Below are 23,823 nucleotides of genomic sequence, written 5' to 3'. Positions count from 1 at the left end.
TATTGTTTCATATGGCTCATCTAAAACTGAACATACACCTCACCCTGTTACCAAAACGGACAACGAGGCTCTAACAAGATGTAATTAGGAAAGCTACTACCACATGGACTTAAACTGAAACGGCTCTTCAGTACGTAGCTAAAGGAACTTTGCTAGAATTTGGTATAAAGAAAACTGCATTGTTCGCCAAACCGGCGCTTAAATTCAAGTGCTTGGCCTATCATAAATTGGTCTCTTTTTCCAGATCTTCCCCCCCTTTTTTCCCCAAAAAGGCAAACATTAAGGCTCTTTAGAAAGAGACTATCTGGGAGTTGATCACATAGATATCTTTTCTTTCTGAGGCCACCATTCTTCAGTTGACTATGATACTTAAAGGGCCAAAGTTTAAAACTACTCTCTCGCAATAGAGCCCGCTTGGGCATGCCACCCTGCTATAATCAATGAGAGTTTTAAAATGCTGCACATTTGTTTTTTCAATAGGTCCCAAACAAAAATGTTCTATCTTGTTTGTGCTGCATGGCTGAATTTAAGCTCTGCATGGGATTTGCAGCTAAGCTAAGTAATGGGAGAGGGGTTTTTTTTAACATTGGCTGAAAGATATTCATTCAAATTAACAAAAGATGTATTTTTCCCCCATTTAACAATGCTCTTGATGAAAATGTGTTACCTTTACTTTTCTATTTTGAAACATTATTTTTATTATGCTCACCGCTCAACTGTAAACAACATTAAGCCGTGTGCAGCCACCATTTTAGGTTATGATAATCAGCATATTTTTGAAACAAAGATTTTTTTTTTCAATACAGAATTCGATACAAGAGGTAATCTGTTCCTTTGTAGGCTAAAAAAAAAAAATAATCTGGTTTACGCTGGTTTGAACCAGTGGAATCTCTGGTGGCTAAGCCTTCTGCTGTGACTAAAATCAAAACTGCACCACAGAGAGCAAGGGAGCGAGATGGGGTTTGTGTGTGTGTGTGTGTGCGCGCGCGCGTGTGTGTGTCTGTGAGGCACATCACGTGACATAGAAAACTACTGAATTTTTTTAAAAAAGCTGATAACGCTACCGCCGTCTCTGTCCGCATATAGATAACGAATAAACGCTGAACTCTATTAAACGCCCTTTACACATTATCGTGGGTCGAACACACAATTTTCTGAACTTATGATGACAGTCTATTTATTTTGCTATAAACCCTCGGCATGTAACGAACAGATTTGTGTCTGGTAATGATCTGCTCTGCCAGGGCTATATGAAATGATACCGACCTTCTTTAGATCTTGGGGAATTAAATTGACCAACTTCACCCCCTGGTCTGTAGCTGAAGTTTGACACACTTTATGCACAGCAAGCCCAAATCTAATATTATCACAACTTTGTAGTCAGAAATTAAGTAGCCACAAAATATTTGTTCACCACAAATCACATATACAATGTATGTGTATACAGACACGCAGTTTAACCTAATGTGAATTTATTTAAACTTATTAATGAACATAGTTGCGAAAGGGAAAGAAACACTATTATATTTCAAGAAAGTTGGTAAATACTGTACCTGACATTATTTTGGTCAAGAAGGATTTCTGATTTAACCCAACATATACTTTGTAAAAAATATACAAATTGCCATGTGAACCAGTTCTATTATTACTAAAGTGAAGACACAACTTTAAGTAGTGTATCATTGCACTGACAAACTCAAAACTTTCAAGGGATTTAATAAACGTTGGTGGCCAGAATGACAAGACTTGAAAACAACAGAGCCCATTAAAGACCACACCTGCAAAATAAATAACAACCCAATGCACACAGTAGGTTTTTGGGTTTGAGGTTGTAAGGTGGGGGTTTTTTTTCATGTAAGAAGGGATATCTCCTGATTCTCAACCTCTGTATGTGCGTCACCTGACTACACATGATTCAAATTGAGAAGAAATTGTTGTATACTAAGCAATGACTTTACTAAACTCCAAGTGCATTAAGAGCACTATAGCATTACCTATCTCATTAAACAAAGATGCATCTATTTCAAAAGAAACTTTGAATAGCAGAATTGTATAATTCTTACAACTTCTTACAGGAAGTTTCTATATGCTTTATCTGGTAAAATTAGTTAAATCAGGTATAATCAGTATAAGGCAACTGTATTCTAGTATCCAAGCACTGTGTTGTTGTTATCTACACATGATGACTGCTACTTATGGGAGACATTCTAGAAAAACTAAGAAGTCAAAAGATAAATCATCATTTGCTAATTCTTCAACCTGTTCTTTGTACTTCAATCTTTCTTCTTGGGAGAACATCTGGAAACTCGTGACTATGACCCTATTCATTACAGTTTATAACTTGGCTGTGGTTTGCCGTAACTGTACCTTTGAAACTCAACTGAAAAACCAGAAGTCGAATAAAGAAAAGTGCCCCATTTATTTCTAGATACTTAATATGGTCATATCAGCCAATATACATTGAGTTCCTTTTGCCTTCTCACTCCACCAAAAACATTACACAAATGTTTATCATGATGACAAAGACCATACCTAAAACATGCAGCTCATATCTCTCATTTCCCTTGGATAACACTCCAGTCTAACCAGATATTCAGCATTTCTACTGGCATGTTTTACCAACATTTGTGGATTGGTACAGGAGCAATTCCTTTTTCAACAGCTCCTCTGTCAGAAGAGGAATCCCTCCCCTCCTCTTCCCTTTCAAAGTTTGGTGACTGAACTGGGGAAACCAAACCCACCATTTTCCAGTTTAACTGATTTAACCTAATCCAAACTGATTGAGAAGTAAAACTCCTACAATATTAGGATGAGGGTCAGTCCATCTACCTATAATTATTTCCATTAGACAAAATGAAAGCAAGAATTTGAAACACCTTCAAATATTTTATATGACTGTAAGTTCTACCTCGGCATCCTTTCATCATCTAGTCCAAGTTTTCTATTGATATAACAATCTACAGGAGTGAAAGCATATTACATCAGAGGTTACTGAGTAAAATACATCAATATAACATGTTCTGTATAGTACCCAAACCTTACCCCTGATTTGGATAGTTGCACATAAGCTCAACATCAGACTGAAGTTTTTGCACTAACTGCTTGTACCCATAACTATATGCATATAGGATAAGTACAAATATAAATAATGATATTTCATAAGTAAAAGAGATTGCGATATTGAATATTGGATAAATATTGGATAAGTAATATTTTTAAAAAGACTGTCATTCACATATTTAAAAGAAGTTAGGTGGCTCCTTTATGGTGATATTTCATAACATTTTTCAAGGAAGAAAAGAAAGAAATTCAGAACATTCAAAGGTATAGGGCTAACAATTTCAAGCTGGGTTACAGAAAAGGATTTTGGTTACCTAAAAGACTACATAAAACTCCTTCACCAGCCAAAATTTTCTTCCATTTAAGAAGTGGTCATTTGAAAGAAAAAACTTGTGTTGACAAATGGTTGACGGTACCATTTGGTTACTTGAGATGAGACTATACTTCTTCTATCAGGTTTAGAAAAAAGATCCTAACTTGCAAAAAGTGCACATGTGAACCAGTTATTTAACCATTCCTTAAAAAGTGAAAGTAAAATATTTTATCTCATCCCTACACATAAGATATTCTGTTATAAGTAAAGCTTCTTATCACAATTGCCCTTTTATGTCTGAATTTACACAATTTTTTCTTGAAATGCAGAAACAGCAGCACCTTAAAAGAAATAAAATAAGAACCTTACCACTTTCACAGGACTGAGTTTACAATCGTGACATGCAGACTGTAAAACTCTTTTCCCTAAAATCATCCTTTCCATAAATTCATTATTTAGGGATAAAATCCCCTCTTTATTCAAATTTTGAAATCTCCCCTTGCTACAATATATAAATATGAAAATTAATATCTTGTAAATTTAACTCTTCACATAGATGTTAGAGCTGCTATACACTACAGTCTTATACCTACAGATAAATTGTGTCCTATGTATAATTTCATTAATGTATGTATTAAATTATACTACAGAGTTTAAAACTTATACAGCACATTTAAAATACTGTGTAAGGTTATGGCTTAAGGGGTCTGTGTTTTAAAATTCATTGTACTGGGACAAGTCTCCAAGTCTTTCTTTTTTTCTATCCTTAGTGGAACTGAGCTTATATTGAGGGTAGAAAATGCTAAAAATTTCAGAATGTGGTTCTGATCCATTTCCTTATTTAATATTGCATTTATCAAGTAAACATTTAAACAATTTTCAGTTTCACTAACAAAATAATTTAAATTCTATCTGGTCAGAAAAGAAATTCTGATATTTAAGAAAACTTTCAACTAACTTCTACCTCAAAATGAACAACTTTGATTACAGCTGACATGATTTTCAAAAAGAAAAGAAACGTTATGCTTTCAGACAGAGCTTGTCAAACAAGTTTCAGCACCAAAAGGAATATTAACAGGTGGGTCAAAGTCCCCTAAATATGATGTTGGCTTTATAATTTTCAGTGGTCTAGAAGGACCCTCACTGTAGTGTCCAGAACAACAATACGGGTACAAGATTTTAAAAAAGCCTCAGGATTATCAAGCTTTCCTTCATTAATAGAGATGGATAGCACTCTGCATTCTAGTACAACACGCATTATGAAAGCATGCTCTTATTAGTACAACTCATGGTTTTGGTACAAGGAGAGAAAATCTGTTTAGGGAAGGAATCACACAAGGAAACTGAGTGGGGTACTGCCTAATTCTGAGAGCGCACTTTCATTTGTTTTGCCTGCCAGTGTTGATTTAATTATACTGCATTATTATCAAAGCTGCATTATGTACTTTTTTTATTCCTTTTACATGTGTTTGAGGTGAAGACCTTGGCTTTGTCGGCAAACAGCGCGTTTCAAGTTATTTCTTAAGTACTAAATAATAAAGAAAAGAGAAGAAAAGATTTTTTTTAAGATAGCAGACAGTGATCACAAGTTAAAGGGTTAAATGTAAGATCTCCAAGAAACATTTTGAAGTTGATTAAGACCCCAGCTTTGCATTAAACAGTATCACTTCCACATGAGTTGTTGTTAATGCTGTTAAGGAGCAGCTTGAGAAGCCCAGTGTGCCAGTGACCTCCTTCACCCTCCAGCCACCCACTAGGGCTTCTTGATTAGCATCCTACCTGGTTCTCTGAGGAATTCCCGTCATCCCCTAGGAGCTCATTCCGCACCTCATCACTGTAGGCGATTCGTGACCTTTTCTGTAAAACAAAAAGAAAAAAGGGTTAGGAAGTAAAGCTCCGAAGCCATTGGTATCAAGGCTGATCATCTTAAACCTCGAGAGCCCCCTAATGGATACCTATTTGATAAAAAAATAAATCTGCAAGTAAAAGTTATTTAAAAGTTCTTCAACTGCTGTATTTTGACAAATCTGCATGGCAAAACCTAAGCATTTCTAAGACAGTAACATCCTCAACATTTCAGCAAAGAAAGCAGCTTCAGTGAAGCTCAAGATACATAACGTGTGATCCCAGTTCAGATAATCAGGGAACCAGGAGATGCAATATACACTAACACCAGAAGCACTGAAGAAATGCATGTGTAGGAACCAAATGTGTTTTTCTGAAGAACACTTGCTAGCTGGATACAGAACTCAGCATAACGCTCCAGTGGTGCCATTAAATATGAAACGAAGACTGAGCTTTTCCCATATTTAAAAAAAAACCCACAACAAGAAACAATACCTGAACAACACACATTTGACAAAACTGGTTGAACTTGAAGATGAAGAAAATTAACAGATGTTTTCTATGCTGCTAAGGCTATAAAGGCCTACTGGGAAAGGACCAGAAACCAAAGGGCAAAAGAAAGTAGAGAAAACGACAGAACAAGGAAACATTGGTTTACAGCAGTTCATGGAAACACCACAAAACTGAGACAGTCATTCATTAGATCATTATTACAGACAGTCATTATTCACAGCTTATGAGCACCAGGTTTGCTCATGAACTGATCATCACATTGATTCTAAACTAGATCAAATGCCGAGCAATGGAAAGCAAATGTCTGAAGATTACCAAGGTAGCACAGCATTCAATTGAACAAAGGGGAAGTCCATAAAGAGAATACTGGCCCAGCTTTCAACTTCTCTGTCAGCTAAATAACAGGCCTTTAATTAATATTCGTACACTAACCATTAAAAGAGAGAAAAGATTTTTAACATTTTAACATAAAGGCCTTCCTTTATTGATGGGAGCTTCCCTCACACTCTGCCATGGTAATCGCTACCAGTAGGAACTCAGCAAAAACAAATCGTTCCTCAAACCTTCCCTAATTGGACAATCATGCCAAAAAATGTGCTTGGGACTGGGGCATAGGAAACAACCCACTAGAAATTATACTGAACACAGGGAAATTCATTACCTTTGTGACAAAGAAGTCTGGAAGTGGGTCACCCCTTATGCTAGGGACCTAGCAGTGGAGTAAGACTTGTATTGGTCATCTCAGAGCAACACATTTTACCTTTTTATCCTGTGTAGTTCACTATCATCATCGTTACAATGCTTACAAATTTCTGTGATTCAGTTGCTAGTGTTCAGATCTAGATTATATACTAAAGCTACAGATGTACGTAGCAAGGACAAAGCATATCATGGACCTACTACAAGAACTGAATTGTGCCAAATCTTTTGGAGATCTCAGCTGTCACAGTTTCATACTAACCAAGCTAAAGTAGTCTACAGCATTAAAGGAAATGAGAACCTTTAAACAGGCTGTGGTATCAGAGCTGCCTGTTTAAATTATTCATTTCATCACTATGGGGGACTAAACCACTCCACAGTATGCAAGAATATCATATGGAGATAGGTTTTGTTTTTCTCTTTTTTCACCAAAAAGCCAACAAATTGGCATAGATTGCTCAATTATATTATTTCCCTATTTTTATTTGATACACATCAAACAAGGAAGGAAATTACAAATATATACCAATAAATATCTAATCTTCTTTTCTGATTAAGATTCAATCTTCCCATTTGAGGTCTAGTAGTTCAACTGTACAGTCTCTCCCAATTTCACAAAATTACTCAGCCCCATTGATTCTGTTAGTGTTGAATGTATTTATCTTTATTATACTGAGATGAGGAGCATGATGCTTCATGAGCTTGTTCTCCAGTGAACAAGTTGCCTAATTATATGTAGAGACTGAGATGGTCCTTGGTTACACATCATTTACTTGAAAGATTTAACTGGCTGATATTCTCATTCATAAGAGCCTGAATAGAAGAAAGGAAAAAGAATATTCTTCATGGGAAAGAAATAAACGTTAATAGCAATACAATTTTTAGAGGCCCTTTATAATCCTTTATATCATCACTGCTGAACTTAATAAATATATTTGTATCATTGTTCTTTTATTGCAACAATCTGTCATGATCTGAAAATCAGCAATTATATTAAAAGAAATAACCCTTTGACTACAATTAAGTATAACTTATTTATTATCAATAAATAATTTGATACTACTTTTGATCACAGTTTCACTACCAAATGAATCAATAATATAAAAGGAAGGGCCTTTGAACTAAAGTGTTCATTTGTTCTTTCAGGATTTGTCCAAAATATCAATATTTATTAAAGTAATATTGGGTAACACTTTGAAAAATGAGGCTATCAAAATTAGTTTGGCTTGTCTGAACTAAATTATGAAATAATTTTTATTTTTTTTTTTTAGTTCATAACTATTAGCTGTTTATAAATATGTACTTTAGCCAAATGCAAGAATGATAGTTTGAGCTGGAAATGTCACACACTGCTACAGTTTGAAGGAACCCAATTCATAATGCATTTTATAAATAGTTAATGACTTCTATACATAAGCTAACCAGGCAAATCAAGAAATTGTCAACATTTTTAGTCTTAGTTGTCAGTTACCACTGTCTACCGGTACTTTATATGTACGTTTCTAGAAAAGACAGAAGCTTTACAGAGTTTGTAATCCAAGGCACTTCTGGGCAGCTCAATATAGGTTTAAGAGGCTCTGTGTGCAGTTTTTTGTCTGTAAAGGTCTGTCATATATAGAAGTTTTCCTTGTATTTTATATTTTCCTGTATACAGATAGACAAAAAGTCTAAGCACACAAGTGTTTGTAACTCAGTGTACGTGTTTGCATTCAAATATAGCATGCACACCAACACACAGCAACACAAAAGGGTTAAGATACTTTCCAGAAGAACTTCAAGACAGAGAAAGTTTCAGGGACTGTTTTAAATGTACTACAGTACCCAGACCTTCTGACAAGGAAGAATTTCTGATTCCAGGCAGATCCCTCCTGGTTTATGAACAGGATTTTTGCATACTGATTGGGTGATTTCCTTAAAGCCCTGTTCAAACAGATACACTTGCTCAGTTCTGTCTGGCAATTTGGCTTTAAACAATCTGTCTACTTGACCCAAGCCTTAACATTTCCCAATAGAACTGAATGTGTTCATGGGCAAGCCCAGCTAAATTAGAATTGAAATGAATTAACTCAGCTTAAACTAATTAAGATCTGTGATCTGCAGTACCACCCCCCTGTATGATTCTACATGTGAAGTAGGGTACATGTAACCAGACTGTAAGAATTCTGCTATACTACTAATCTGAGCATACCAATGAAGTTCGTCTATTACTAAAGCATACGAGAAGTTAATTTCCATGGCCTACACATGGCAAAGCAATTGCTTAAATTGCCTCACCTGGGAATTTAATACAATGTTATCATCAGACCAGCCACACTGTAAATAGATTTATAATGCTTTCCATGTGCTAGGCTAGGTTGCATATGAATTAAGTAATGATCTGGTATTACAATACAATCAGCTAGTTCCCACACCTGGCAGACAGGATATTTTGCTAAATTACTACCTATACAGATACATCACAACATAAAAACAGAAAAGGCAACGGGAAGAGAAACAATCTACATGGTGTATGACTGATTTTTACATGGTAACCAAGATGTAGATAGAAGGAGGTATCCAAAATAATCTGTTTCCAACATCTGCACAACAGAACACATACTTATTCATTTCTATTCAATTTTGGCCTAATTTTCCGCATTCTATACTTTAATTACTCATCCACACTCTGAAATGTTCCCATTAGTGAAGGCCACAACTAGCCAATGCCCCCTCACTCCAACGCACTTTCAGCAATCAGCCAAATAATTGATATAAAGTATCGCACATTTTCATACCTGAACTAAAGAATAGCTTTCCCCCTCCTAAATGCTAAGCAGCCCCCTGAACAGACAAGCAAACCTAGGTGCATTTCAGACAAAAGGCCCAGCAAATCCTTTTGTCCCAACCTCTCAATTTTTCAGGCTCAATGTTTTAAGAACAGATTAAACGGATTTTTTGGTGAAATATGCGTAAACAAACAAAAAGGCTTATTTATCCACAAACATCTGTTTTCATACAAAATCCATCAGACCTTCCTAGTATATATAAATGCTTTAAAAAAATTGTCAGGCATCTGTTTCAGAGTTTGGCCCTGCTCTAGATGTAACTAAATACTCAAGATTAGCACAACAAGAAATAATTTGTAGGAATAAATTAGATTTTATTTTGTGTTCTTTGAGAGTAGTCAGTTTTGCCATTGCTCTTGCTAAAAGCAAGGTGAAAAAAGTGACCCGATCCTCAAATAGACTGAAAAATACTGCAGAATGTACATTTTCATCTCTGCCTTTCAGAATAGATATTTCAGTATTCTTTTGCCGAGCAAAAGTGGAAAAGATAGGTTAACAAATTTAGAAGAAAAGTGACCTTATTTAACAATCTTAAAACTTATATTTAAACAGAAACACAAAAACACTTCTTCAGGAAATAAAATCATTGAAATTGCTTAAAAAATTGTCTTCAAACTTCAGTTTTCAAAACTTCTACATTTCTCTGTAAAGGTGATGCAGGAACAATAGACTAGACACTTCAGACTGCAATTTGAAAGGGGTTTTCCTGTTCCTAAGTAGCTTAGTTTTTATTGATTGTGTGTAAGAAGTAGGAAAATGATTACATAGTGCTAATATACAACCTGATGCAATGCTGGACTTTCAAGCATTTCCTTATGAAAATAAAAGACCAAAGTGGATACATTTCTGTCCAAAAGGAAGTAAAACCTATTCTACAAATCCTATGAAACTTCTGATTGAAAGAATCAATTCAACAGCATGCGTTGGCTGATAAAAGTCAATGTCTAAGCCACTCCCAATCTTGCCTGCCCTTCTTGCATGCACACAAAAAAGATTGCAGGCAACTCTGGAAGAGAAATGCCCAACTTAAAACCTGTATTCTGTCACTCTGCCAAACATTGCCAGCTTTCTACAACAGCAGAGAGAAATCAAACTTCAAGTGCTAATGTGAAATTAACGCAGAGATACTATCATCCATTTTAAGTAGAAGTCACAGGTCTATAAATCTTTTTTTCAATAATCATCATCAAACACACTTTCAGTTTCATTATGGGGTGAGGGCAGGGAGGAAGGTCAAGCAAACTCCCACGAGGATACAACACATTGTATTATGTTGGTTGTGAAAAATGCAGCTTCTGCCCACAAAACTATTTCCATCTCAAACTCATGACCAGGGGACCATGTATGTCACCAACTTGGCTGATGCTTAAACAACCTGCTACATTGCACGTGGTGGAGGTAGGGAAGAAAAGAGGTGACCTGTGAGAGAATTGTAACTCACTGTTTCTGTGAATTTAAGAAGTAACAGCAGGTGATTTCTATTGTGAAAAAGACATTTGTATTTAGAACAGCTTATATTTACCTGAGCTCTGCCTTTTAAACTTAATAACTTAGAAAAAGAAAGATTTTTCAAAATTCAAAGGTCTGGAACTAACTGACCTCTCCTCGCTTCTATTTTTTAGAGGATGCTCAAAAATTCACTACCATTGCTACTGATTTAACAAGGCCACATCTACAGAAGAATAATATAATGAAATACAGGAGTTATAAATCCAAGCATGGAAAACTTCAGATAAGCATTGCTTGGGCTTGGATAGCACTTTCCAATCATAACAATGCATAACTCCCCTTAGTCTGGTGTTTATATAATTTTTTTTTTTTTCAATTATAACTAGTCATCTTATTGCTTGTTTGAATTACCACACCCTATTACCAAATCTTGGTCCCTACATATACACTACTTTATTCTTTCATCAGAATTCAGTTTCTCCAAGGTGCTTTCAGCTTTGGGCTGTTCTGCACAACAGTTTGTCTGCCTTTTTACTCATGTGCCATAATCTCAAAAAATATGCCAGGCATCAGCTGACACATGAAGGGTGACTGAGTATTCCTGCCAATTTAACTGTAACCTCTCTGTAGGCCAACATAGTGACGTCTGCCTTTTGCACTGCCGATTTGCAGCTATTCTGCTATCTACTCTTACCTACATCTGCCAGTCTGTTCCTATAATATCCTTTTCAGTACTCTTAATTTCAGTATTTCATACAACACCTTTCTATCAATTCCTTCAAATGACCATTACTAAACTACTGCATTTCATTACAAAACCTATTGCTACACATCTACTTAGCTAAGTTAACAAACTTGCCTATTCAGTCAATGGAAATTCCTCTAAACTGTGCATGAGATTGGTCAAATTAATACTTTCTCAGATTCACCTTCCAGAAAAGCCCAGTGCTTCCTTGTAACCACCCTGTGTGTGTTCAAAGACCAGTCAGATAATATAGCTTGCTAAATTAAAAGTTGGTTGGTGTTAGTGCCCTTTGCCTTGATACGTATAGCAAACATTGGCATGTACTTGCCTAATTTGTTGACAAAGGTTTTGCAACTTGCAGACCCTTATTTACCACAGCCCCTTCAATCAGCAACACTGGAACAAAAGGCAAGAGCAAGGTTGGAGAGGTGGGGAAACACCCACTCTCCTCAACTCAGATGACAGTTTGAAAATAAAGATACTTCAGCTCTAAAACTACACCTGATAAAAGTTCAAAGTAATCCACAACTTGACTATTTATTTGGGTGTAGGGGGGCTAAGTGCAATAAATACTGTTGTTCATAGCATAGGTTCACACTTGGACGTGGAGGCAAAAGGGGTGTCTAGACTGTGACATCAACAAAAAATTTGGATGCAAAGAATAGAAACAGCCAAAATTAAGCCAGTATCGTTGACAGATAAATTGATCTTCAATTCATGTTCAGGCTAATCTGCAGAAGGATGTCAATATGATCAAGACACTTCAGTCTCTATATCAAATTCTAGAAGACTCTCACTCCTAAAACAGATTTTAAAAAGTCACATCAAGCATTGGAAGTCAGTCACTAATATCATATAAGGTTCTGTGCTAAAGAAGTCTGCTAGATACAAATAACTTCGGTTTAAAGATCAGCAAAATTAGACTACAAAAATAAGCTCATTTTGAGTATGGTTTAACTACAGCAGATCTTTGCACTTAGAACTGGCATATGCACATAATAAGCATACATGTAAGCGCTACAAGTTTCTCTGCAAAATCAAGTTTCTCTGCAAAATTACCGTTTAGGGAAAATTGTTAAGGATAACAGTGGAATAGAGACCTAGTGCCCTTTTCTAGGGCTTATGTTCCTTTTACGAAATCTTAATTGGTCATATCAACTGATCTCCTTGTTGTAATGACCTAACTCATATATTATAGCGGCTCCTTTTTTTTTTTTTTTTTTACTAAAAGCTTGCTTTCAATACTTTTTCTCTTTTCTCTTTTTTTAACAATGCCTATTACCATGCAACTTTATTGAATCATTTATCCAACAAATGCTATTTAGAGGACAAGGAGCAACTACACATTAGGATCATGTACTTCTGGTTCAAAGACTTTATGTTGCGTGGTAGGTTCATAATTAACATAAATATTTGCTAAATCTTGGAGATGGGAGATAAACTCCAGTATGTTGGACCAACAGACAGATGAACCTAGAAAATGAAAATATAGAACCATTTTCCTCCAAGGGGAGAAGTTTGTATACTGTGAGGGCCAACTTCTAAAGAGATAGCACCCAAAGACAGTGAAGCAGGGAAAAAAACCATCTTAAGGAGGCTTAAGGTATTTTTAAACTAATTAGCTCGCACTAATTAGCTCATGGTAAAGGATGATAAACATCTCAGATAAATCAAAACATGAAATGTTCATTAAAATATCTTTGTTTCAGACATTATTTCCATCTGGAGCCTAGGTTTCTGTTGCTAACAGTAACAAGACATCTGCTGGTACTTTCCATCAGCTCTTTCCTTTCCCAGAAAGAAGTGTCTAAGTGTTACTTCCTTCCTCCATTTGTTAATTAATTGTCTTTATCAGCCTGTACCCGCACTCTCTGGCTAGACACTACGGAGCTCAGCAACTGTAATGAACATCTATAATTGGGCTGAAACAGTTGCCATTCTTGAATGCTACCATCATCTTTTTCAGCTTCTAACAGTAGGTAAAGCCTAGGAAAGACAGCATTTTTCAGGCTTTTAGGCTTTCTAGTTAGAAGTACAATTTTGCCACAGAGCTCAGTTCTATTAATAAATTATACATTATGTCCACTGATAACTCCAAGAGTAAAAAACAAAAAGAAGCCATAAAGACAGATCTCATTTCGGACACTTAGAATGAGGGCAAGGCAGATGAATGAGATGTTTCCAAGGCAGCTGAATTGTCCCACCTACTTTTGTGCCACTCTGATAGGATCTATTTTAAACCAAAGAAACTTAAGCAGGCCTTTCCAAAAATACTTTTTAGCACATAAAAAGCTATTTTTAGGCACTGTCCCTTTTTCACTGAGCATACTGCCTCTCTCTCAGAGGCGTCTTTCCACCCATATACCAATACATGTTTTATAATTTCTGAAAATACACAGAATAAGAAAATTTTGGTTGAGTCCTAAAAATATTAATAATAATAACTATGAACAACCCTATTCAATGAGAGTAGCAGGGGATAATTTCTGACTTCACCATTAAATACAAAATAAAATAATGCTTGATGCAAAGAATAATTACATAGAAAAACTGTACAATTAAGGTGGTTTCATGCAAATATACCCACATGGTGCTCATTCTGTGTATTTCAATGCAAGTATTTTGGACCATAAGCACATTAGCTCAAAATATTGATTAATAAAAAGGAAAATGAAAATTACTTCATGTCTAACACAACCCAGTCAAAACTGATTTTTGGATCCTACTGTCCATGCTTCCTGAATTTATTATTTTTGCCCTGACATGATTTAGCTGGGATTCCTTTCCTTCCTTCTAGATCATGTGTACTTACACACAGACACATTGCCTTGTCTAAAAAAGAGAAAAAAATGTCCAAGTTTAGTAATTTTAGTAGTTAAGTGGTCACAACTGGGCTTTGAAGTTTGCAGCAGATTGTAGGAGGAGTAAATCTGTACCTTCACTGCTCCCCACCAGGCACTACTGGGACAGAACCAGTTGTTTCATGCTGTGTTAAATCAATAGCTAATATGATAAAATACCAGCCCGATGTTCAGACATGGCATTTTCTAGTTTTATCACAAGCTGATGATTAGCAGTTCTTGCTTTACACTACCTGAGATAAAAGTCAGTAACTAATCCACTACCTATAATTTATCTAACTAAAGTCCTCCTTTTTATACTCTCTCTGCATTTGAGTTCCTCAGTCTCCCACGTTCAGTGAAAATTATTCTAAACAATATTAATTTCTTAAAGTGCATAAAATGTATGAAAAATTATTATTATACTGCACATATCTGTATCAAAAACAGCCATGCCAACTCCTCCCCTACTTGGTTTATTTCTTCAGAACTTAAAGTCTTAAGCCTTGGAACACTGTAACAGAAAGGCAGTATATTTATACAAAATATTGGTATTTACAAAATATTTGGCATTTAAAGTGTCTTTCTGATAGACAGGCTTCAGCTAACTTGTTATTTTTCCCCTTACCTGTAGCATAGTCAGAAATTCTGACTCTAAGTGGACCAACATACAACAAAAAGAATAATGAGAAACACTGATACTGGCAGTAGCTCATTTCCCAGTAAATATTGATGTCCAAACTCAAAAATTCACTGAGTATTTCTGTTTTGTCCCTGTTCCTATGTTGTCACTAACAATGCTTACACATTTCTATTGATCTTGTTTATAGCTGCCTAGATTTTCACTGTCAAGACAATGTAGTGTGAACCTTAAGGAAAACCTCACTTTATGTAAGACTGCATAAAGACTGCCATATCAGTCAAAGCTTCAATTAGTCCAGAACTTGTACTGCATCCTATAGTGGCCATTAACAGATAACAAGGGGAAATCTTAAGGAATAGAGCAGGGATGGAATGATTCTCATTTCAGTAGACGCTGCCAGTTTCTGATGATCAGCAGTTCAGGGAGTTTAAGGTACATCTAAGATCTTCAAACTTAATAAACCTTGATGGTTACTGCTTACATAATACTTCTTTTATTTAAATAGCGACTGGACAAGCATTCATGCACAAGAAGAAAGATGTTCAGATCTCAATATTAGGGCAAAGATTAAATTCAAAAGTTATCCCACTTTTCGTTTGAACAAAACTGAAGTGAACCTCCAAAGAAAGAAAGTAACAATTAAAATACCAAAAGCAATTAATTTATATCACAGAATGTTGTAACATCTCTTCCATGGGGTGCATATTAGCAATACGAATTTAATTCAGAGGTTCTCATCTTTACAGGGTAAACTCCTGTAAGGTAAGAGAAAAATTATCTAATGAATCACTTCCCAATTTCTGCTCATACAGGTCATTTTCTCTCCCAGTCTCTTAATAAACTCTGGCAAATACTCAAATTACTCAGATTAGAAAAATAGAACTATACTCTATAGTCATATTATCTCTCCACTCAGCTCCTTTGAAGTGCAAGAGAGGCCCAGTACCATTTGACCAAACATCTGTCCCTCCACCCCACCAGCTGTTCTTGTATGGTACAGTTTAGAAACTTCTGGTATAACAAAGCTGTTAGCATCAAATAGAGATTATCTGATACAAAGAAAAACAAAGTTTGATAGCATATGGCAAACATAATATTTCCAACTCCAATTCATGAACGTGGCATACAAAACCAACACAGAAAGAATATAAGGAACAGAAGGAAAAAAAAAATCCAAGTGTGTAACACATATCCGGATTTTTTATTCCTAAGCATTCAGGGACAGACCCAAATTTCTGTAATAATCTCAGGTTAAAATTTCAACCTAAAAATGAACTTGCACAAGGATGCAGAGAGTGATAGCAACCATTCTATCAAACTCTCAGGTGATGTACTTGCCATTCTTTTCCCTTTCCCTATCATTCATCAGTCTTCCACCTTCCACCGTTTGTACCTTCTTACCCCAATTTATCACGTTTTCTCCAGTGCAACCATACTTACCTCCTTCTATCACAAGGTGTGATGAAACATCATATTTTATTCCTTTTCCCACCACTCATTTTGCCATTCCCTACTGGTTCCCTCCCTCTGCTCAGATATTTGGGTCCTCTCCTACTTCCCTCGCTCAAGTCCCACTCAGGACCATACACCATACAACAAACAAGAGCAGTCATCTTGAAGAGGCCACGCTGTCATTTGTCCATTGTCATTGTCCACTGTTACTACGGGCAGCTTTGTGGTTCTATAGGAGAATGGCAACCATCATAACAGGATCACAACAGTTTCAAAGACTTCTGAAGTAGTGGCCCAGGGAAAAAGTTTAGGTAATTGTTGGGTGACAGCTTACACTATACCTGATAATACATGACCTAAAACATTACAAGAACTGTTGACTCTGGCTTTTATTGGCAGCAGGATGATAAAAGTCTATCAGCATACTCTTGTTTTAAAAATGTATTGAACATCAGTTTGCATGTTGGAAGTATTTTGTTACAACCTTTCAGAAGGTTATTGAACTTCTATTATTATTCAGAAAGTTCAACAAAAGGTAAGAAAGAACTCAACAAGTAAGATGTACTACAGCCTGAAAGATCAAGATAGCAAAATATGGTTCCAGCCAATCTAGAACACACTGTACGATGAACCATTTATGCTTTTATTTGTTCATTTACCCAGATTTTGCAAGGCATTAAAAAAATGCATGATCAGAATTTGAATTAACAGAGCAGTAAATCTATAGATATGAGAGAAATAAGCAAGAATTAGGGTCTTTCAAGAGATACTTATAAGTAAATGGATAAGGAATTAACTACTACATCTGTGTATTAAAAAAATCCTTATCTAAAAAGACAGTGATTCATACTCAAAGATATCCTGAGAATTTCCAAGTATCAAAGTATATACAAGTTGTCCATAAAGATGCCCTTGGAGTAACACATTTTTAACTAGCAAGAAGTCTTCAAGACTAAATTAATGGCTTGGATGGCTGTCAACCTGGGAAAAACTTGTCATGTGGTAAAGCAGAAGAGTGATACCTGAGAATTAACTCCAAAATGTAAGAGATTCCACAGTTAAGTAGCAAAAATGGAATGCATAGTTGCATACAGCAGACCTGAGAAATATTTTTATTTGGGGATGAAAAGCAATTATTTTACCCTAAAAATTATTTTATCAAAAAGTGTTTGCTAGTCCACTGGGATTCCTAGTTTGGATTTCACATTATTGATCTAACCACCTCATCGAAAAGAAGGTATTTCAGGATCTTATTTTATCCTTGAAGAATCATTGCAGGGTATCATTAGAAACAAGTATGTGTTTTCCTAAACAATATTTCCATAGGTGGCCACTAAGGCTGGTACATTTATTGTATCACCCTGGAAAACACAGTCAAGACCTAGTGGCTGGACTTCCTCTTCCACTGTATTATGGATCAACTTTCAGATCTGTAATAATCTGAATTTGGTTCTAACAGACAAAACCCCATAAAAGTAGAAATTGCCAGAGAGTCACAAACTAGATCCACTGAATAATTTATTTAGGCACTATCTGCTAAAGGGGGAGGAGCATTATAAGAATCTTCTAATTGCTCTAATTTCATATAGGAACATTGCTGGTGTCAGCTTTTCGTTGTCCTCAGGAGTTAGATAGTCCCCATCGTTACTAAGAAGAAACTACTGGTCCACTACTATCTCAAAGAGAATGGTGTGCATACATATTTCTCCTTAGTCTATTCAACTTACAGACCTGAGGAATACGGATTACCTCTGTTATCTGCACAAACAAGCTCTACTAAAATCTTGGCATTCAGTCAACTTTTATCTTGGACACCCCAAATCATACTGTTAGGCAATACAGAGCACCTATCTCGACTGAACCATCATACAAATAGGTTTTTGTCAGATGTTCAGTTTGTATTGGGGAGCATGCCAACAAAACCAAAAGTCAGCAATTTAAAACAACAAACCAGCCCCTGTGCTGACAGGGACAAATTACTATATTCCAAATGAATACGAATTACTGTAGATCACAGATTCTTAGTATGAACACTATACAACGGGTGAAAAAGTATTCCTCAAATTAATTCTTTTCAGTAACTCCATGATCTGAAACAAAGAGGCTGAGTACAAATAAAATACAACACAAAATAATACAAATAAGTTTCTAAAAGCCCATAAAGAGGTACAATCAAAGAGGAATTAATTATTTAACAACTGGTAGTGCTAAGACAGGAGATGAGCAAAGACTCATTAGAGTTCAAAACTAAACTTTTGCAGTTGGTCAAACGGTGCAGCAGTGTTGTACTTCTAACAACTCCAAGATCTGGTTTCTAGGCAATGACCTTACAGAGGCTGAGTGCACTGCTGAGGTGATGCATGCATCTTTTGGGGCAAAGATAGAAGTAGCTGCAAAAACACAATACATTTTGTTAGCCCACCCTAGGAGCAAAACTGATTTCTGTTCTTCCACAAACCACACAGAAGGTCTAACACAATCTTTTCAAAGAAATCTTCTGATCACTCTGTAATTATTCCTTTTCGAGTGACCCCATTCCATAACACACCATTCATGAAAAGACCTTGAAAACACTTTCCCTCTGAAACTTGGTAGTACACTACACAGACCTTAGCATTTGAACTAGGAGTTATTTTTCTTTTATGGATTATAGTACTTAAAAAAGAAACTTTCATCTACAAGCTAATTGGAATGAAATTTGTCTAAATATTTTTTCTGTTTCTTTTTTCTGCTGTTTTCAATATTATTTTGTTTTTATATCAGGGATTTTTTTTTAACTCAGTTGAAAAACTCAGCATGTTCACTTATATTCCATCTCCTTCCCTGACAAATAAAAGAAGCTGCAATCTTGTCTTCATGACTCTGTAATTTCTTACCTTAGAAATTATTATCATGCCAAAAAAGCAACAGGAAATAATAATGTAAAATTGAGCACTAGTAGAGATAAAATGATATAAAAACCCACCACTGATGAAAAAATACCACCAATAACTACACTGATGGAGAGAGTGTACAAAATCAAGTAAAAAGTAAAGAAGTATTTATCTACTTGAAAGTCAACTCCCGGAAAAATTTATAGAAAAAAACCTTTCTAATACACTCTTAGTAAACAAGTAATACTAGAAAAGTAAATCTGCAAGCAGACATTTTTTTATGTCTTCATTTGTATTGGGCCATTCTATTATCTATGTTATGTACACAGTGATATCAAAGCTATAGGGTCAGAACCTATTACAAACCATCCCCCTCTGCTCATTTTACAATATTCCAGAGAAACTTTAAACAGAAAATTATTCTATCACTGATATATCCAAATTTGTAATACACTGGGCATTGGTTCAAGACAAACGGTTCAAGAAAATGTTGTTCGCAAAAATAATCTTGAACTCTATGTCTGATACTTCCATTGCTTCATTAGCAGTAAGGGAAGCAATGAAATGTCTGATTTCTATGTTGCAATGTTTGCAACATTATTCCTTAAGAAAAAAGAAACCACACGGCCCCTAAGCTATTTCCACATGGTCAAGGAGTTAAAATCCTCAATAGCGATAAGAATATATAATCTGACATCTGCATGTTTGCCAACAGGAAGAATTTTTCCAAACAAATTATTTTATGTCAACATGTAAGTCTCCTTTGTATACTGGCTGCATGTGCTTCTTACCCCATATTTAATCCAAATCATCACAAAAGCAAGGTGAGGAACTGCAAATCTGCATCAGTTTGATTCAGTTTGCTGAATGCAGTTGAGAAGTTCTTCAAAAAAGTTATTTGCTGCCTCTTCCCTTAAGTGCTCCTCAGACAATGTTTGCAATTCACTCATCTTCATTCAGCACCTTTCAGAGGTTACCTCTCAGTCTCATAGATTCCTCAGCCCTTAAAGAGAATGACATGCCACATCGCCTGGTTGACTCTCAAAGGGTAGTGCTCTGGTAAGGCTGGTCTAGCATGTGATATTGTCTTCTACGAGCTCAAAAGACAGAAACTCTGATCAATAGTGTGCCCTTCTAAAGATGAAAGAGTTCTCTTCTCACAATGCACCCTGGTTACGGGTCTGAGATCCCAAGAGGTTTTTTCCCCACTTCTACTATATTTGGACCAGAGACCAACATCTACCTTTTTCTACGCCTCTTCATCAGGTCTTTGTTTACTTTCCAATGACCTGAAGCATCTTTTAATGAAAGCTTCCAAACTTACCAAGACTTTCAAATAAATTACCACATTTTATTCAAAACATTTCTAAGTCTAGAGACTTCTCATATAAAACAAAACAGATCTTCACCACACCAAAATATTATCAGTGATTTTTTTTAAAGCATATTAAGATACAGATGACCTTACAGGATTATGGAAAAGGGAATCTTGTATAAAGTAATGCCGTTAATTCTTTCTATGAGCTATTCAACCCCAGGACAGCATCTTTAATCCTTACAACATAACCCAAGATTCTCCTTTTTCCGTTTTCAGTTACACAGAATGAGAAGTTGTGCTGTAAGGTCACTGGCACTCCAGCTTGTACTTCCAGGTTTTTAAATGCTAAGACTGCATAACATGTCATTCTTCTGGTACAGGGCACAAAAGAAGACCTTGACTATGCGTTCACTGCCTGGGAATTGTTTCAGTTTGAGGAACCAGAACAAAAGAAAGAGCAGTGGAACACTAAGGGCCCACAGCTCAACCTCTATCTTAATTAAATAATTTGCATATAAATGGTATAAATATAAGGCATTAGTCAAGTAATTAATAGTAACAAAAATGGTGACAACCTAGCTTTGTAGAAAATACAGAGCCGCTATGCCACTTTCAAATTTACTTTTTAAAGAATATAGAGATGATAAACAGGTTTCACTGAGCCTTTAGCAGTTACAGATACTCAGCATCTTAGCCTTGGCCCTAATACCATACAATGGTATTTGTTCAATGCTACCATGTTTAATCTAAAATCTTGATGCTCATATCCCATATCTTACAGAAGTGTAAATGTAAGATGGTTTCCTCCACTGTTCCACTCTCTTGCTTTGCTCTCCAAATCCTACATGCATTATGAGAAACTAGCATAATGGCCAGCAGACATGACACCAGCCCTTGGTCCCTGCTTGTATTAGAGAGTCAACTCTCTGTATGACCACATCAGAGGACAAGTCTAGAAAGGGAACTATATGGTTAAAGAGCAAAATGAAAGATAACACACATCATGCATGCAATATACCTGCACAGATATATACTTCTTCCATTCTACTCCTTCTTAGTAAATGGAAGATCAAAAAAAAGCAAAACTAATGTAATTTTGAATGACGATTTCATTATTTCCTGTGGTATTAAATAAGACATTTGGCAGTGCAAAATTTTTTCATGGTGTTACAAAACTGGTTTACAATCGTTCTGGTGATGGTGATTATTTCCTATTCAATCAATATCTGCCTGATTTGCAATCAAGACATGAATTTCAAAAAACCCCCAAACTAATACGTCTTTAGATTAAAAGCTGTGGAAGAATATAAACTGAATTGATAGAAGTTATTCAGTGTACAGAAGCACGCAGCTACCTGCTTCCTGTGGTCATTGTCTTTTTCTCATATACTGGGAAAAATACGGTTCTGTCAAAATCTTAAGTTTTAACACCTTCTTTGTGGGACTAGGAATTCAGAAGCTGAAGCACAGGTAAACAAGATCTACCTGCATCTTTCAACTTGAATTTTGGAAAACTGGATTGGGAGGAAATGCTTTGGTGAACAAGTATATGAGGGAGAGGGGAAGAGATTGATCAACTGATTTATTTTTAAACAGAAAATATAACAAAGCAAGTTCATCAGCATGACAGAACTTAACAAATTAAACCCCTTCAAAACTCAATGGCTAAAGTTCTTTCTAATGAGACTTGATTTGGGGAAAATATCAGACTTTTCTCACCACACAGTGACAGCATTCCTATCATATTTTCCTACTGAATGAGCAGGAAATATATGAACACCAGCTATGTGGCTGCATCAATATGCTCTTTGACACAGCAATTAATAGAGGAACAAGGCTGAAAGTCTAAAGATCAAGTACTTCAATTTTAAAGTTTTTAAATTTAATTACTAGGAGCATAATATAGGAAAATAAAATATTGGCTTATTTTAAATCAAGTAAAATAACTGTGGTTTTGCATAAACCTGATACCACCAAAGTGGGTATATTCTTCACTAGCAAAGCCAATACAAAGGTCAGAAACTGAAGTTCTTTGTGCAGAGAGGACATCTTCCTGACTTTAAAGCATCTTACTGTGCAGTTACATAGTTATATTAAAAAATTACCAGTCTGAGTGAACTGAATTGTCACACTAAATACTACTAAATACTACTAAATGTCTACTAAATACTACTTCAGACAAAAGAAAAGTTGCACTCCTAACAGAGCACTTTCAAAAAAAATTAGATCTAAAAGCAGCAGTGATTACTATCACAATGGGTAGTATGACTTCTCAATTTGTATACAATATTTAATGACAAACATGAGACTTTATGCAAGGTCTAAGAAATGTATATCTGTTTCTTTAATTGGGGTTTCTGTTCAAACTTCCACAAACTAGTTAAAAAAGAAATCTAAAGGAACTCTTTCAACACAACCTTTTCATTTCCAGATAGTTTGCTAGTTGGTTGTTGTATATATTTTAAGCACTACATTTTAAAAACAAAGGTCATATGGTAACAGTCTGATCCCCAGCTGGATGATTGATGTATAACCAACACTGCATAAAAGTACAGCCTAATATTTGCATTATCTTTAAGTAGGCATATAAGTCAAAAGTGTACAAACTTTAAACTATTTCCTTTTAAAGAGCTTTTCTCAAGAATGTTCCTATAAAGTGAATGAGACAGAGACCTGGAAACAGATGAAATTTGTTTGTATTCCCAAATAAGTATTTGTGGTGTTTTTTCTCATTTAAGTTATGCTATTTCCAGAACTAGCAATCACAGCAAAACAAAGGAAGTCTTATTTATTTTCTTCATAGGCCGAAGCTAAATATATTGATCTATCAACCCAAACTAACCAACACATGCCTGCTATGATCCCAAGATTTTAGTTTGGAAGAATGACCACTACTTATCCAAGCAAAAAAATTCATCGTTCTCGGAGCCAGAAAGTCCAGACACACTGTTTATACCTAAACTGGGTACAATCCTGTAAAAGTGACTGCATCCTCTTCTATGTTACATGCAGTCAGGAAAAAATACAATTTATAGAGCTGACTGGCCATACTAATTCAGATCAAAGGTCTATCAAGTCTAATGTGCAGTAGCCAGTAAGAACTAATATTAGATGCCCAGAGAAGGCATAAAAGTGCATGACCCCTGTCTGGTATGCTCTCTTCGCTCACTCACCTTGTGGTGGACTACAGATCAAGCACTTCCCAACTTTGATGCTCTCTCTTCTGTTTTAAGAACAGCAGATGTATT

General features: G+C 35.7%; 1 protein-coding gene across 5 annotated transcripts in view; it reads right to left on the bottom strand.

The window, feature by feature from the left end:
* Positions 1–23,823, bottom strand: part of VTI1A (vesicle transport through interaction with t-SNAREs 1A) — a 277,183-nt gene that overhangs the window by 215,850 nt on the left and 37,510 nt on the right. For all 5 annotated transcript variants that reach the window (XM_074831281.1, XM_074831278.1, XM_074831282.1 and 2 more), the window contains exon 4: positions 5,153–5,230. In XM_074831281.1, coding sequence (XP_074687382.1) covers positions 5,153–5,230 — 78 coding nt within the window. The remainder of the gene's footprint in view (positions 1–5,152; positions 5,231–23,823) is intronic.

This window comes from Strix aluco, chromosome 7, assembly GCF_031877795.1.
Source record: "Strix aluco isolate bStrAlu1 chromosome 7, bStrAlu1.hap1, whole genome shotgun sequence".
Lineage (NCBI taxonomy): Eukaryota > Metazoa > Chordata > Aves > Strigiformes > Strigidae > Strix > Strix aluco.
Note: the sequence above shows the minus strand (reverse complement) of the source record. Positions and strands in the feature narration are given on the sequence as shown.